The 12809-nt window shown below is 27.3% G+C and overlaps 1 protein-coding gene across 1 annotated transcript in view; it reads left to right on the top strand.

Moving 5' to 3' along the window:
• Pkc98E (Protein kinase C) overlaps positions 1-12350 on the top strand; it is a 44928-nt gene extending 32578 nt beyond the window's left edge. Inside the window, exons 5-16 of the mRNA XM_015518039.2 lie at positions 642-715; positions 1496-1637; positions 1730-1848; positions 3764-3926; positions 4006-4151; positions 4242-4367; positions 4467-4621; positions 5549-5687; positions 5776-5964; positions 6086-6232; positions 6337-6549; positions 7178-12350. Coding sequence (XP_015373525.1) covers positions 642-715; positions 1496-1637; positions 1730-1848; positions 3764-3926; positions 4006-4151; positions 4242-4367; positions 4467-4621; positions 5549-5687; positions 5776-5964; positions 6086-6232; positions 6337-6522 — 1586 coding nt within the window. The 3' untranslated portion in view covers positions 6523-6549; positions 7178-12350. The remainder of the gene's footprint in view (positions 1-641; positions 716-1495; positions 1638-1729; positions 1849-3763; positions 3927-4005; positions 4152-4241; positions 4368-4466; positions 4622-5548; positions 5688-5775; positions 5965-6085; positions 6233-6336; positions 6550-7177) is intronic.
• The last annotated feature ends 459 nt before the right edge of the window (positions 12351-12809 follow it).

The raw sequence follows: 12809 nt of genomic DNA, 5'->3' as shown, positions 1-12809 counted from the left end.
TAAATTTCTCGGGATTGCTTATTCTTGTGAAAATAATTCATTTCATATAATACAATAATAACTCACAAATTAAAAATAATATCTACCTACATCATGTTTTTATAATTAATATTATTTTGGGATTCACATGGGTATATATATATGGTTTAAAACGATAATTAGATATCTATGGATTTTATCAATGACGTAAATTTTCGGTTAACGCAATTTACCAAACATGTGGGTATCTAGTATCTACCATAAATTGTAACCCTAGGTCTGAGTTATTACTACCCATTATTGCTATATGAATGATATGAAGATTGAATTGTTGACTGATTTTCACCAAACATCTTCAAAAATATGCAAAAAAAAAAGCACGACAATCGTAAAATATTCCCTAACATAATAAAATCCTCGAAATATGCAAATATTTCCAAATTAAATTTCGGGTTTCAATTTATTCTATACTCAAAAATGTATTTATTATCACTGTGCAACGTTAGGCTAAATCCAATACATATTGCAATAATAGAATATGTATCGTGAATGTCCATGAAAAGTTGGCCCGGGTTTTTTCTATGTAAAATATACGATATTTCAGTTTTTCCGAGTAGTCCAAATGTCAAACTATTAATGATCATGAATGTAATCGTTTACAGTTTGCACGTGCGTGGTCCACAAGCGGTGTCATATGGAAGTGGTAACAATCTGTCCGGGATTCGGAAAGAAAGAGGTTGGTGATTTAATTTCGTTGTATTTTATGTACTCGTATATGCCAGACTTGAGAGGTAGTATTCTGAATAAAGCATTCGGCATACTTTTCAAGTATACCTATTTTGAATAATTTTATATGGTTCCAAAAGTATTTCAATTAATGTTTTATTCTGAATCCGTTTGATGGTATTTCAAATACTTTATTCCGAATAAAGTACTAAAGTAGGTATTAAAATTAAATTTTTATTTTGATATTTATTGTTATGCAGTGGTGTATTTTTTTTTTTTGTGGGGATGAGGGGGTCTCTTTCTTTTATGTCTGGACACCTTCCGACCGAGGGGCCTAAATATTGATATTATAATTTATTTTATAATTTACTATTTTTATTTTAGTATTTTATGTATATTCATCAAATGTTAGATTGCACGCCCCAAGAAATCACCTAAAATATGCCACTGTTGTTATATTCTAAATGGTAAATTATCACAGTTAAATACAATATATTTTAACATTGGCTTAAACTTCAAATTTTTCCAATGACAAGTACTGTAATTTATTTAGTATTTAAAACAAAAAATATTTTTTTGTACTTGTAGTATCTTAAACATTTTATTCGGAATATTATTTTTGTGAAGTACCTATTAAATACACAATTTTAAATATTTTTTAGATTATATATATATATAATATTTATTCTAAATACTTATTAAAATCATACATATTATATACCCACATAACTTCTAGCCTATAATTAGTATTATAGTATAATGTATACGAATGCGTTTTTCTGTGTTTTAGTTAAGTCAGGGAAACCAATCTCAGCGGTTCAGTGTCAACGTTCCTCATAGATTCAAACCACATACTTATAAAATATTTACATTTTGTGATCATTGTGGTTCACTACTTTACGGAATCTACAGACAAGGCCTACAATGCGAAGGTTTTTATAATTTATAATTTTATGTTTTTAAATTGCGATTTATATATGTAAAAAAAATTATTAATGTTTTCGAATATTATGTTTGTGTCCAGTTTGTACTCTAAATGTACACAGGAGATGTGTGAAAAATGTCGCAAATAACTGTGGCATTAATCCCCGTGAGATGGCAGATACATTACGAAGCTGTGGTTTGAATGTCAGCAAAAATGTTGTAAGATTTAAACCATTCCATATTAATTTTAAAGTTACTCATTGTTTATTTGCAAATGACAAACCTGAGCTAGTTAACATTTTTAGAATGATATAAAGTATAGACTATAGTTTAAGTTTATTGAGTCAATTTAATTATTATGTATTATTGGTATGTTTTTATACTGAACAACGGTTTAAGTAGGTGCCGCTCTGCTACACAGGAAGTGCCGAGTTTACTTTATTGTTGAGTAAGGCTCTGTGATAGAAATGTGTTAAGTTTGAGTTAAATTATTTATCATTTCATTCGAAAAAAGATTGTGAGCGAAGACGAAGATTGATTTTGCCATAAACTAGTTTCGTGTAAAAATTACCGTTTTCCCAAATTATATTTTTCTTAAACTCCAGCTAGATTCACTTTTTTACCTGGAAAAATACTGAAGGTAAAAATCTAGACATTTTTTCTACTATAAATCATGTACGTATACAAAAAGATAAAACTGATCGTAAAATCAATACATTCATCACCATGCTACTCGGATCTAAAATACGAGTATTATTTACTTAGTTTTTGTACAAAGTTCGATTATAATAGTTATAAATGTTTAATAATTATTTTCATAAAATACTTATATTTGGAGCATATTACTCTCATTACTCAACTGTTTATTATATTATAAAACCATTTAAAAATTACAAAATATTTTAATTTTTAAATTAAAACATAAGAAAAAATATTCGGTATGATAAAACTACACTATTTTAAAATTAACATATTTTAAGACGTAACTTACTCTTTAAGCTTACATCACATCATATAAAAAATCAACTTATATTAAGTTTATTATTATTTTAGCATTCGTTTAAATATTAATTAGTTGGGTAGGTACATACTTTATTATTGTAGAAAAAGCTACTACCAACTTAACGTTTACTAGGACCCGTTTCCCTATAAAGTTCTCATATCTTATCCATGATTCAGTTATTTCTCGCTGTGATAGATTTGTGATGGATTTTGGATTCAAACTATCCAGTAGCCTTGACCCGGGTCTTTGTATTGGAATGGTTTGTTGTAAACCTCTAAGAGTTTTGGGCATAATAATGAGATTGTCAAAGGATTTTAATTTAACTCCGTCATTGAAAACTTTATATTGTTCATGAATCCGACCAATTGTTGAATATGGTACTATTATTTGAGATTCCCATACTGCCGAAAATTCATGCCAGGTTGAAAGGATACAGAGCAGGTTCTTGCGATTTACTAGCTACTTTTTGGGCATCAAATGTCCATCACATGATTCCTCCCCTGTTGCCATTCAACTTGATTTAGCATCACCGTCAGAGCGCAGGTGCATAATGAGTGGCAAGTTCTTAAAAGGGCTGTTAGATGGTAAAGTTGATTTCCCAACGTTACTTTCCTCAACTAACTTTAAAGTACCTAAACGCACCACTCGTTCAATCACTACATTTGTTGTTCCTTTTTGTTCTACCAACTGCTTGCCAAATGAGCCTATTAAACGTATAATGCATAATGCCAATTTGGACTCCACTTTTCTCTTTTTTAGCTATTAGTTAAATATATTTCACTATTATTGTATCTATTATTATTACTCATATATTAATATTATACACTTTGTTATTTCACACTTAAACATTTTCATGTATCCTTCTCTATAACTCATGTATGTATATGTTTTTTCTCTCTTTCTTTGTTTATTTGTAAACTATTATACCTGTCTCTGTTATGTACAAAAGGGTCCTGCCCGTATATTCTAAAAATAAAATAAAAGTTTAACTTGTGTGGACTCGTTAATGTCCAGCTTGTCAAATGAGATTTTTTAGACCTTATAATTGTACGAACAATGAAAGACGACTTATTATCATAAAATAATCTAAAAAAAGAGGTTTTTTAACTTTGAATCAATATCATTTTGTAGGACTGGCCTGGTGGAAATGGTAGTTTTAGCATCAGCAGTGTTTCAGGAAGTGGAAGTGGTTTGCACCGTGATCTCAGTCAGCAATCTTCCAATACCTTATTGGGCATAATGTCTGATAAGAATTCTCCGCAAGACAAACGAAATAGTGACAAAATGTCCAAAAGTAAAAATTAAAAATTATTATTCATATCATATTTACATGCTCACTATTAAATTTACGTTTTTCTAAATGCTATTTTCAGTGAACCAAAGCATGAGCTGTTTTAACTTAGGTAATCGAAAAATGAGTGTAACAGATTTTACTTTCATAAAAGTGTTGGGTAAAGGAAGTTTTGGCAAAGTTATGTTGGCTGAAAAACGAGGAACTGATGAAGTCTACGCTGTCAAAGTGCGACACATATTTTATTATATAACTGATACACAATAACAATGTAAACAAACAAATAATTTATAATATGATGATTTGTTCGTTGTTCAGGTGTTGAAAAAAGACGTGATTGTGCAAGATGACGACGTTGATTGCACCATGACTGAGAAACGTATTTTAGCTCTCGCGGCTAAACATCCGTTTTTAACTGCTTTACATTCTTCTTTTCAGACCAAGGTACACTACGGCATACACTCAATTTAATTTTAAATACTCGGCTAATTTTCGAGTTATTAATTGTTTTAAATGCATTGACAATATTTTGTGTCCTTATAGGATCGTTTGTTTTTCGTTATGGAATATGTGAACGGTGGCGATCTGATGTTTCAAATTCAGAGGGCTAGGAAATTCGACGAGCTACGCGCCAGATTTTACGCAGCAGAAGTGACGCTTGCTTTGCAGTTTCTACATCGGCACGGTGTAGTTTATAGGTAAACAATTCAATTTTTTCGAGAAACATATTGATTTTACGTCTGGGGTATATACATAGTTAGTCCCCAACGATACGGTCATATGGGTACTCATACAATTATTAGGTATAAACCTTAAATTAACACAACCCACATGGCCACGTGGTCTCTTGGAACTGTATCTTGTTTGGAATCACTTGATGTATAGTGATTTCTTTGATGTCCAGCCCAATACTAAATTTGATATACTTAATTATATATATATATCTCAATACACACCAGGAAACAGACGAATTATATAGTACACCCGGCCCCTTGGGTTGAAGCTACCATGTACAATTATATAAATATTAAATAGGTTTGGGATACCTTCCCAAATTGCTTAAAGTACATATTATTTTTACTGAAACACATAAACTGTTGCAGTTATTAAGTTAAGCTACACATTATAATGCAATTATGACAACTGAAAAGTCCGTTGAAAAGTGTACTAATAATATTTTCTGTATACCTAGTCGATTAATGTAAAACTCGTCCAAAATTTGTGTCGAGTGTTGTTTGTGCCAACTTTATCGTATATCATGCTATTTAAATATTACTGTTTTACCATCGATTTGATAATTAATAAAGCTTCGATTACTTTAAAGTGAAATATAATCATTCTTGAGCATTGAGACTTAAGTAGATATTCAAGTTTTCGTATTTGGTTTAATAAGTTTAATAGAAGTACCTACTTCAAAAACAAATTGTTGTGTACAGATTAATCTGACTACGTTGGTGGGTACCTACTAAGTATTTTTATTTAATTAAAAGGTTGATTCTATTTACACTTGGCCACCATTTACCTTCAGAATATGATCATATAATAAAATCGGTTTGGTTCAAACTATATTTACTATAATAATTTATGTACTTAACTCATTTCTAATCATTTTATTTTATTTGTAGAGATTTGAAGTTAGACAACATATTATTGGACAACGAAGGCCATTGTAAGCTTGCTGATTTTGGAATGTGCAAAGAAGGCATAACTGATGGAGTAACTACTACCACATTTTGCGGAACTCCTGATTACATAGCTCCTGAAGTATTAAAATTACCAATATTTATTTATTTTTTTTAAATTTAAACTGTTATTATAGTTTTTATTTTAATTACTTTTAAATTTATATCAGATTCTTCAAGAATTAAATTATGGTGCAAGTGTCGACTGGTGGGCCTTGGGTGTTCTCATGTATGAGATGATGGCTGGCCAACCACCATTTGAAGCTGACAACGAAGATGATCTTTTTGAATCTATTTTGCACGATGATGTTCTTTATCCTGTCTGGCTCAGTAAAGAAGCAGTTTCAATTTTAAAAGGGGTAACTATTACAGCTCTATCATAGATTTAAGGCCTATTAAAACGTATTACAATGACAAGCCACTTTGAAAAATGCTGTATACTTAACACTTATACTAATAACATTTTTATCATCAATTTAGTTCATGACAAAAAACCGTAACAAGCGCCTCGGCTGTGTGGTGGCTGATGGCTCAGAATCAGCTATAAGAATCCATCCATTTTTTCGAGATTTGGATTGGGATGCCTTAGAAAATCGTCGTGTCAAACCACCTTTCAAACCAAAAATTGTAATTTTTGTATTTATATGAATAATATATATTGTTTTGTTAAACTTTTAGGAATCACTTATAATGAAGTTATTGTTGATGAATTAATTTATTTGCCTTTTTAGAAAAATAAAAAAGACGCAATGAACTTTGACGCTGAGTTCACTAAGGAAGAACCAGTTTTGACACCTGTGCCTGTGGATGTAACTTTATCAATTAACCAAGAAGAATTTCAAGGGTTTTCATTTGTCAATTTCGACTTTAATCCAAGCAAATTCATCTCTTCTCAATCTTCAGATTCTTCTAAATAATAATAACCCTATAAAAATTTAATCTTGGTTAGTATTGAGTATTATATTTTTAATATATATATATATTTTTAATTAAACTTTACCTCCAAAAATTTATTTTTGTGTAGTCCCAAAGTCATGTACAACAAAATAGAGCCACATTTTATTTCATATAAAACTACATTTTTGGGAATCTATATGCGGTTATCTTTGGAAATCTGGTATACAAAACTATACACAATTGTAATTTGTGACAAATTTGTGACTTTTTTTTATAAATAAGTTAATTAGTTCAATTTTATATTTGTCAATAAAAAAAAAAACTCTTAAGTTAATTATAATTTTTATAATTTCCAAAAATCATCTCAATATCTGTTTATTTTTATCATGAAACATTTATATGTGTAATAAGCAAAACTATAAAAACATACAATATAAATTAATACATCATGATCGTGATTGGACGTCAAATTGTCACTTCAAAGTTCGTTTTAGTTTCATTTCCAGTGATATAATATCTATAAGGTGTATTTTTCCAGCCGCCTGGAAATAAAAATTTGGGAAAAGACTAATCTATTGAAGAATTTATTGTTTATCATAATTTGGTTGTGATTATTACCACTCACTGACCGTTAAGACTATAATATATTAATTTTTTTTTTTACTGTACTTACAGCTGAAACCCGATTCGAAGAGAAATTTATCGAACAATCTGCAATAAACAAAAATGATTGTTATGTGATACGCACAAGTCTACATATTGGTATTATTACTCACGAGTTGCCTCTAATATAGTATATATATATAACTTCTAATAAGATTATCACTCTAATATTTTTCTAGTCTAGGATCAATTAAGCGAATCAATCGATCCTGCAATATTGATTAGTTTAGCTGAATCTAAAGTACCTTATTTATTATTAAAGTAAAATATACCCGTGCTCGGAATGATCTAGAATTCTATCGTAAATTAAACAGTATTATTTTGCATTTTATTATATAACCAAACTAGTCACTATATTATTATCGATCGTATAATCACTCTCGAATGTCACTCAATTATTTAATATATTGTATTTATGTTAATTTAATGTTTATTTACCGTGAATTACGATACTTATTATTTTTTAATACGCTACCTATTTGTTTTTGTTTACCATTATAAACGTCTATGCAAAGTGACCATCAAAAATTCTCTATGACATACAATTCCGAATGATATGACCGAAATTGAATTCACACGATAACACATATTATTTGACGTGAAATTCTAATACTTACCAACGAATTTTTTATGATCTAATATTATTATAATATGTTATTATATAGTAAGCAACGTTAGAACTTTCTAATCAATTAATAATTATTTTGTTGCCTAAACGCATATATAGTCCAATAAAAAAAACATCGCGAAACTTTGGACGTATTCATAAAATATATACTTACCCCTTGAATAAAATATACATATACATATTATAAATATTATATTATTTATATGCATATTATATATTATTATTTTTTATAAATTATAAATACGTCCCGAGGATCTCAAATGCTTTGTCAGCGGATCGTCCATAATGGACTTAAAACTAATGTTATATAAATTATAATTTAAAATTAGTGTTGGGTTACCTGCATCGAACAACAATCATTTTTAGATTTAAATACAAACTCATTAAGTCATAGTATAATATAATATATTATATAGATTATAGTTATACCTATTATTAATATAAATTTTATTGTAAGCTAGTGTTTCGTTAAAAAAGAAAAAGAAAAAATTTATAACAAGTTTATTTAAAAAAAATGATTTAAATGATTTATTTCTCAGATTAGACATAATAGTGTGTTCATTCAAGTGGCCTTTAAATGTTTAATTTTTAGTAAAGTATGCAATATATAACGAAGACACGGACCATTTAGTAAATAAATAATCGAACAAACATATTGTTATGTTTTATGTGTTAAAATATGATATCAAAATAATTTAAAGGACAATTTATTGAATGGCCATACTCGTAGCCCGTACATAAACGATAACCTATAGTATAAACTATCATATAATGTAGAATAATATGCTACAAACGTTCTTCTATTTTATTCGTTTTTAAACGTATAACCTGCTGCAGAACAGGGTCGTATTGTGGAACGGTATGTACAATATAGAATCTGTTTTCTGTTCAACAGCAAAAATTAATATTTTATTTAAATTATTTATAAATACGTACCGCGTATATGAATATTAATAATAATAATAAAATAATACTAACGATCTCTTTCGCTCTCCTACGGTGTATGATATACTCCGCTTTCGGTCGAACGACGAACATACTCTAGGTAAGGTAAATGATTATCGTCTTTCGTAGCTCTCATGTGTATTTACGTATCATTGTACCTAATGTATGTAATGTACTAATGTTCAAAAGACGTAATATTATGCGACAGTGATACGTCATCCTAAAATTATTCAATATGTATCAGGTTAGGTAGCCGGTAGCATGTTTAAATAAATGTGATTTCGTTGAAAAATCCTTCAAATACACCCTGTATATAGGTTATATATAATAAACGAGTTCGTGACGATCGTCAAATATAAAAGCATAAGATTTTTCCACTTAATAACGCATTACCAACGATTCAAGTCTCCGCTTATACATACGATAATGACGTACTTGATGGCGCGGGTGGGTGCACTTAATGATATTATTCTCTGTGTGTTTCAGCTTCAGCATTGCTGACATTTGTTATTTTGGGCATCTTTATATTTACGTTAATAAACGCTAAAATAGTGGCTATTCTGACGCCAAAACATGGCACTCGCACTTAATCATTGAAATCGTTGCCACTTTTTGAACTTTTCAAACCTTTACCTAGCGCATGTTACGTTGTTAACTTGTATAGGAAAACGATTGAAAACAGTTGATTTTTAAATGTGGTCCATTTGAAATATATCGGTCGTTGCATGGATCAACTGGTGTCACACAAACTTATTGATTATATTTCGATTGATGTTATTTTGATTTTCATCGAAATTCGATTGATTCGTGTGCGTATTAAAATTGTGATTCTATAAATATATATTACGCGTTTGTATGTTGCTTAATATATTTTATTTCTCAATATTATATTATTGTTTACTCGACTGGTTTAATCTTATAATAATACCGTGTGGGAAACGTTTAAACGATGCAATCGATTCTGAATTTCAGTGTGTAATTTGACGTTGAATTTTAAAACTTACATTCGTATTTTGGTATAATATATTATAATGTGCCAACGATACTTAATGGAAATTTCGAGACCTAACACGTACTCACATTTTTTCCTGTTAATCGTCTGCGTTTTAGAAACAACAGAATAAACTTTTAAACAGTTTTGTTTGTTCTGAAAAAACATTCATTAATCTGTAAATCGTACATCTAATACCTATAGTTCCGTGCGTTAGATTTGAGCGGAAAGCAATTATTCTAAATAATGCAAGACGTGTTGCTACACTTTTACATTAATTTTTTCCCCACGAATAGCAAACAATAAAAAATACGTAAAACTAATAATATTATCTCATCGATCCCTGTAAATATAAGTACATGATAAACACAGCCCGCCGAATAATTTTATGGAAAATGTTTATTATTATGATGTATTAAAATAAAACATATTAGGTATTATATATGATCCATATCATATATTATATATTGTAACGGCACAAATTTAAAATATCACGTAATTTCACGACGAGCAGCCCTTCCACCGACACTGTTCTACAATATTTGAGACATAATAATCATATATTATTAGTACAAAAATTTTGATATGGATCTGCTTAGTTTTTGTTTTCAACAGTACATTAACGATACATATATACGGGTTCGAATGGATCATATTTATATCTTTAGATTACATATTTTAAAATAATATGTCTTTAACGTTTCTTATTTATAATATTATATTATACTATTTACGATTATGCTCATAAAAGCAATTTAATAATTATAAACGATTTTTAGGCATTTTTTTTTTTACAGCTATTGATATAAATATGCTTATCAATAATGATAAACGTGTTACCTATAGGTGTTTTCATATTTTGGTCAAAGACCGTAGTTTATACAGCTTAATTTTTTAATGATTTTGTTCATTTGAATTCTTTGAAATCCGAACGACTATACGATTACGATGACAACGTACCTATTTTGGAGTAATAATAAAAAAAAGATAAACAAATGATATATATTATAATAAAATATACTATTATAAAAGCTATTAGTGATAATAACTTAGGTTTAAATATAAAAAAAATTCTAATATATATACCATTAGTGATTAATTATCTATATATTTATGTATTATACTTATAGAAAGGCGTAAATATGTGTCAACATGACATTATATTATTTACTTTTAATGTTTAAAACTGCGTTGTTAATAGTATATAATATTATATTATATTATATATTCGTATTATATTATGCACAATTTACGTTGTCCGAATGGGATTATATTATTATTATTATTACTAATATTATTATTATTATTACTATTATTATTATTATTATTATTATTATTATTATTATTATTATTATTATAATGATTATGATTATTATTATTATGATTATTATTATTATTATTATTATTATGATGATTATTATTATTATTATTATTATTATTATTATTATAGTGTTATAGGAAAACATACAACAAACATTACATTTTATTAATACACAATTATCATTAGTTATAATGATTACCACTTATATAAAGAACATTTATGCACTTAAATTTATTAAATTAATTATAATACTACGTTCATTATATTGTGGGCTTGTCAATTTTATTTATTTGTTTCAATTTTCTTCTGGGTGCTGAAAACTTCCCAGTATTTGTTATAATTATTATACTTATTATTTTTTTGCGTTAACAATGTTATTTGTTCGTGGCTATGAAGAGTTCACTGATTATTTATTTATTTTCCAAGTCTTTTTATTTTATTATATAGATGTAGATAGTGTAACATGTAATATTACCGTATCGTTTTTTTAATCATTTTAAAATTATTATAGTTTTTGTGTGAAAATCACGTGTTCTATTAAACTATATTAATTTATGTTTAAATAATTAATTTTATATAATATTGATTGTAATCAAATATATACCTAGTTATTATTGTTATTCTGTTTATCAAACTTTAAAAATCTCATCCCAAAAGTTAATTATTTAACGTTTATTATTATTTTTATTACTCTAAATTAATGATTTTATTTATAATAAGTATATCTAAATATTATAAGCAAAACGACCTAGTCATCACATATTTGTTATCACCAAGGTACTTTTAGTAATTATTATTATTATTTTTATTATTATTATTATTATTTATTTTATTAAAGATCAATCATACCTCTATCTATGTTGTGTAAACAGTGTAGTTTTTTTTTAGTTCATGTTTTTTCTATTCAGTATTATTAATTAAGTTTATGTAATTTTATTATATTCTTACATGTTTCAATGATTTTCCTTTGTATGATTTAAAGCCGTTGATTTTTAAAATGCTTTTCGTTTCATAATTACTATGTTATAATAATGTATTATTTTTAATGTTGTTGAATTTGTTTTGAGTCATTACAGTTACGATATAATTTTGTGCCAAAATGTGTGTTTAAATTAATATTGTATTTGATTGGTATTTAATTTAATTACTTTTCATTTGTGTCTATTCCTTTAATACCTCGCGCTTTTTAAAATACTAATTATGAGTTATACAATTTAAATTTTATGTTATTTATTAATAAAAACAAATTATATTACTTTGATATGTTTAAAAAAAAATAAAAGAAAAAAATCATGCTATAGCTTACTGAAAATTGTAATTTCAAAAATTATTTTTAACACTTTTTGATTTTGGTTTTGTTTTTCTTTTTAATAAAATATCAAATGAGCCTTACAATTTCGTCATTATTTTAATTATATGTTCTTATGTTTCTAAACAAAAGTTTAGTATGTTGATTTTAATAATAATAACAGCTAATTTATATCAACTTATTTAATCTTCATTATCGCAAATAATGATAGCATAATCGTATACTTTATTGTGTTTATGATGCATCAGTAATTTTTATAAACTTGGAAGGTGGAAGAAAAGGTGTTAAGTTTTTGGCTTGAGATTTGGATGGTTAGTTCTGATTATTTTTTAATTGATAATTATTAGTTAATATTACTATAACTGTGCCACGCCTGTCATTGTTGCATAAAAAAAATAAATATTTATTTATTGGCTTACTACAATTTAATAAACAAAATTATGTTTAAGT

This window comes from Diuraphis noxia, unplaced genomic scaffold (genome assembly GCF_037042655.1).
Source record: "Diuraphis noxia isolate RWA-SAM2 unplaced genomic scaffold, SU_Dnox_SAM2 contig0001, whole genome shotgun sequence".
Lineage (NCBI taxonomy): Eukaryota > Metazoa > Arthropoda > Insecta > Hemiptera > Aphididae > Diuraphis > Diuraphis noxia.
This window is presented reverse-complemented; position numbering and strand designations above follow the sequence as displayed.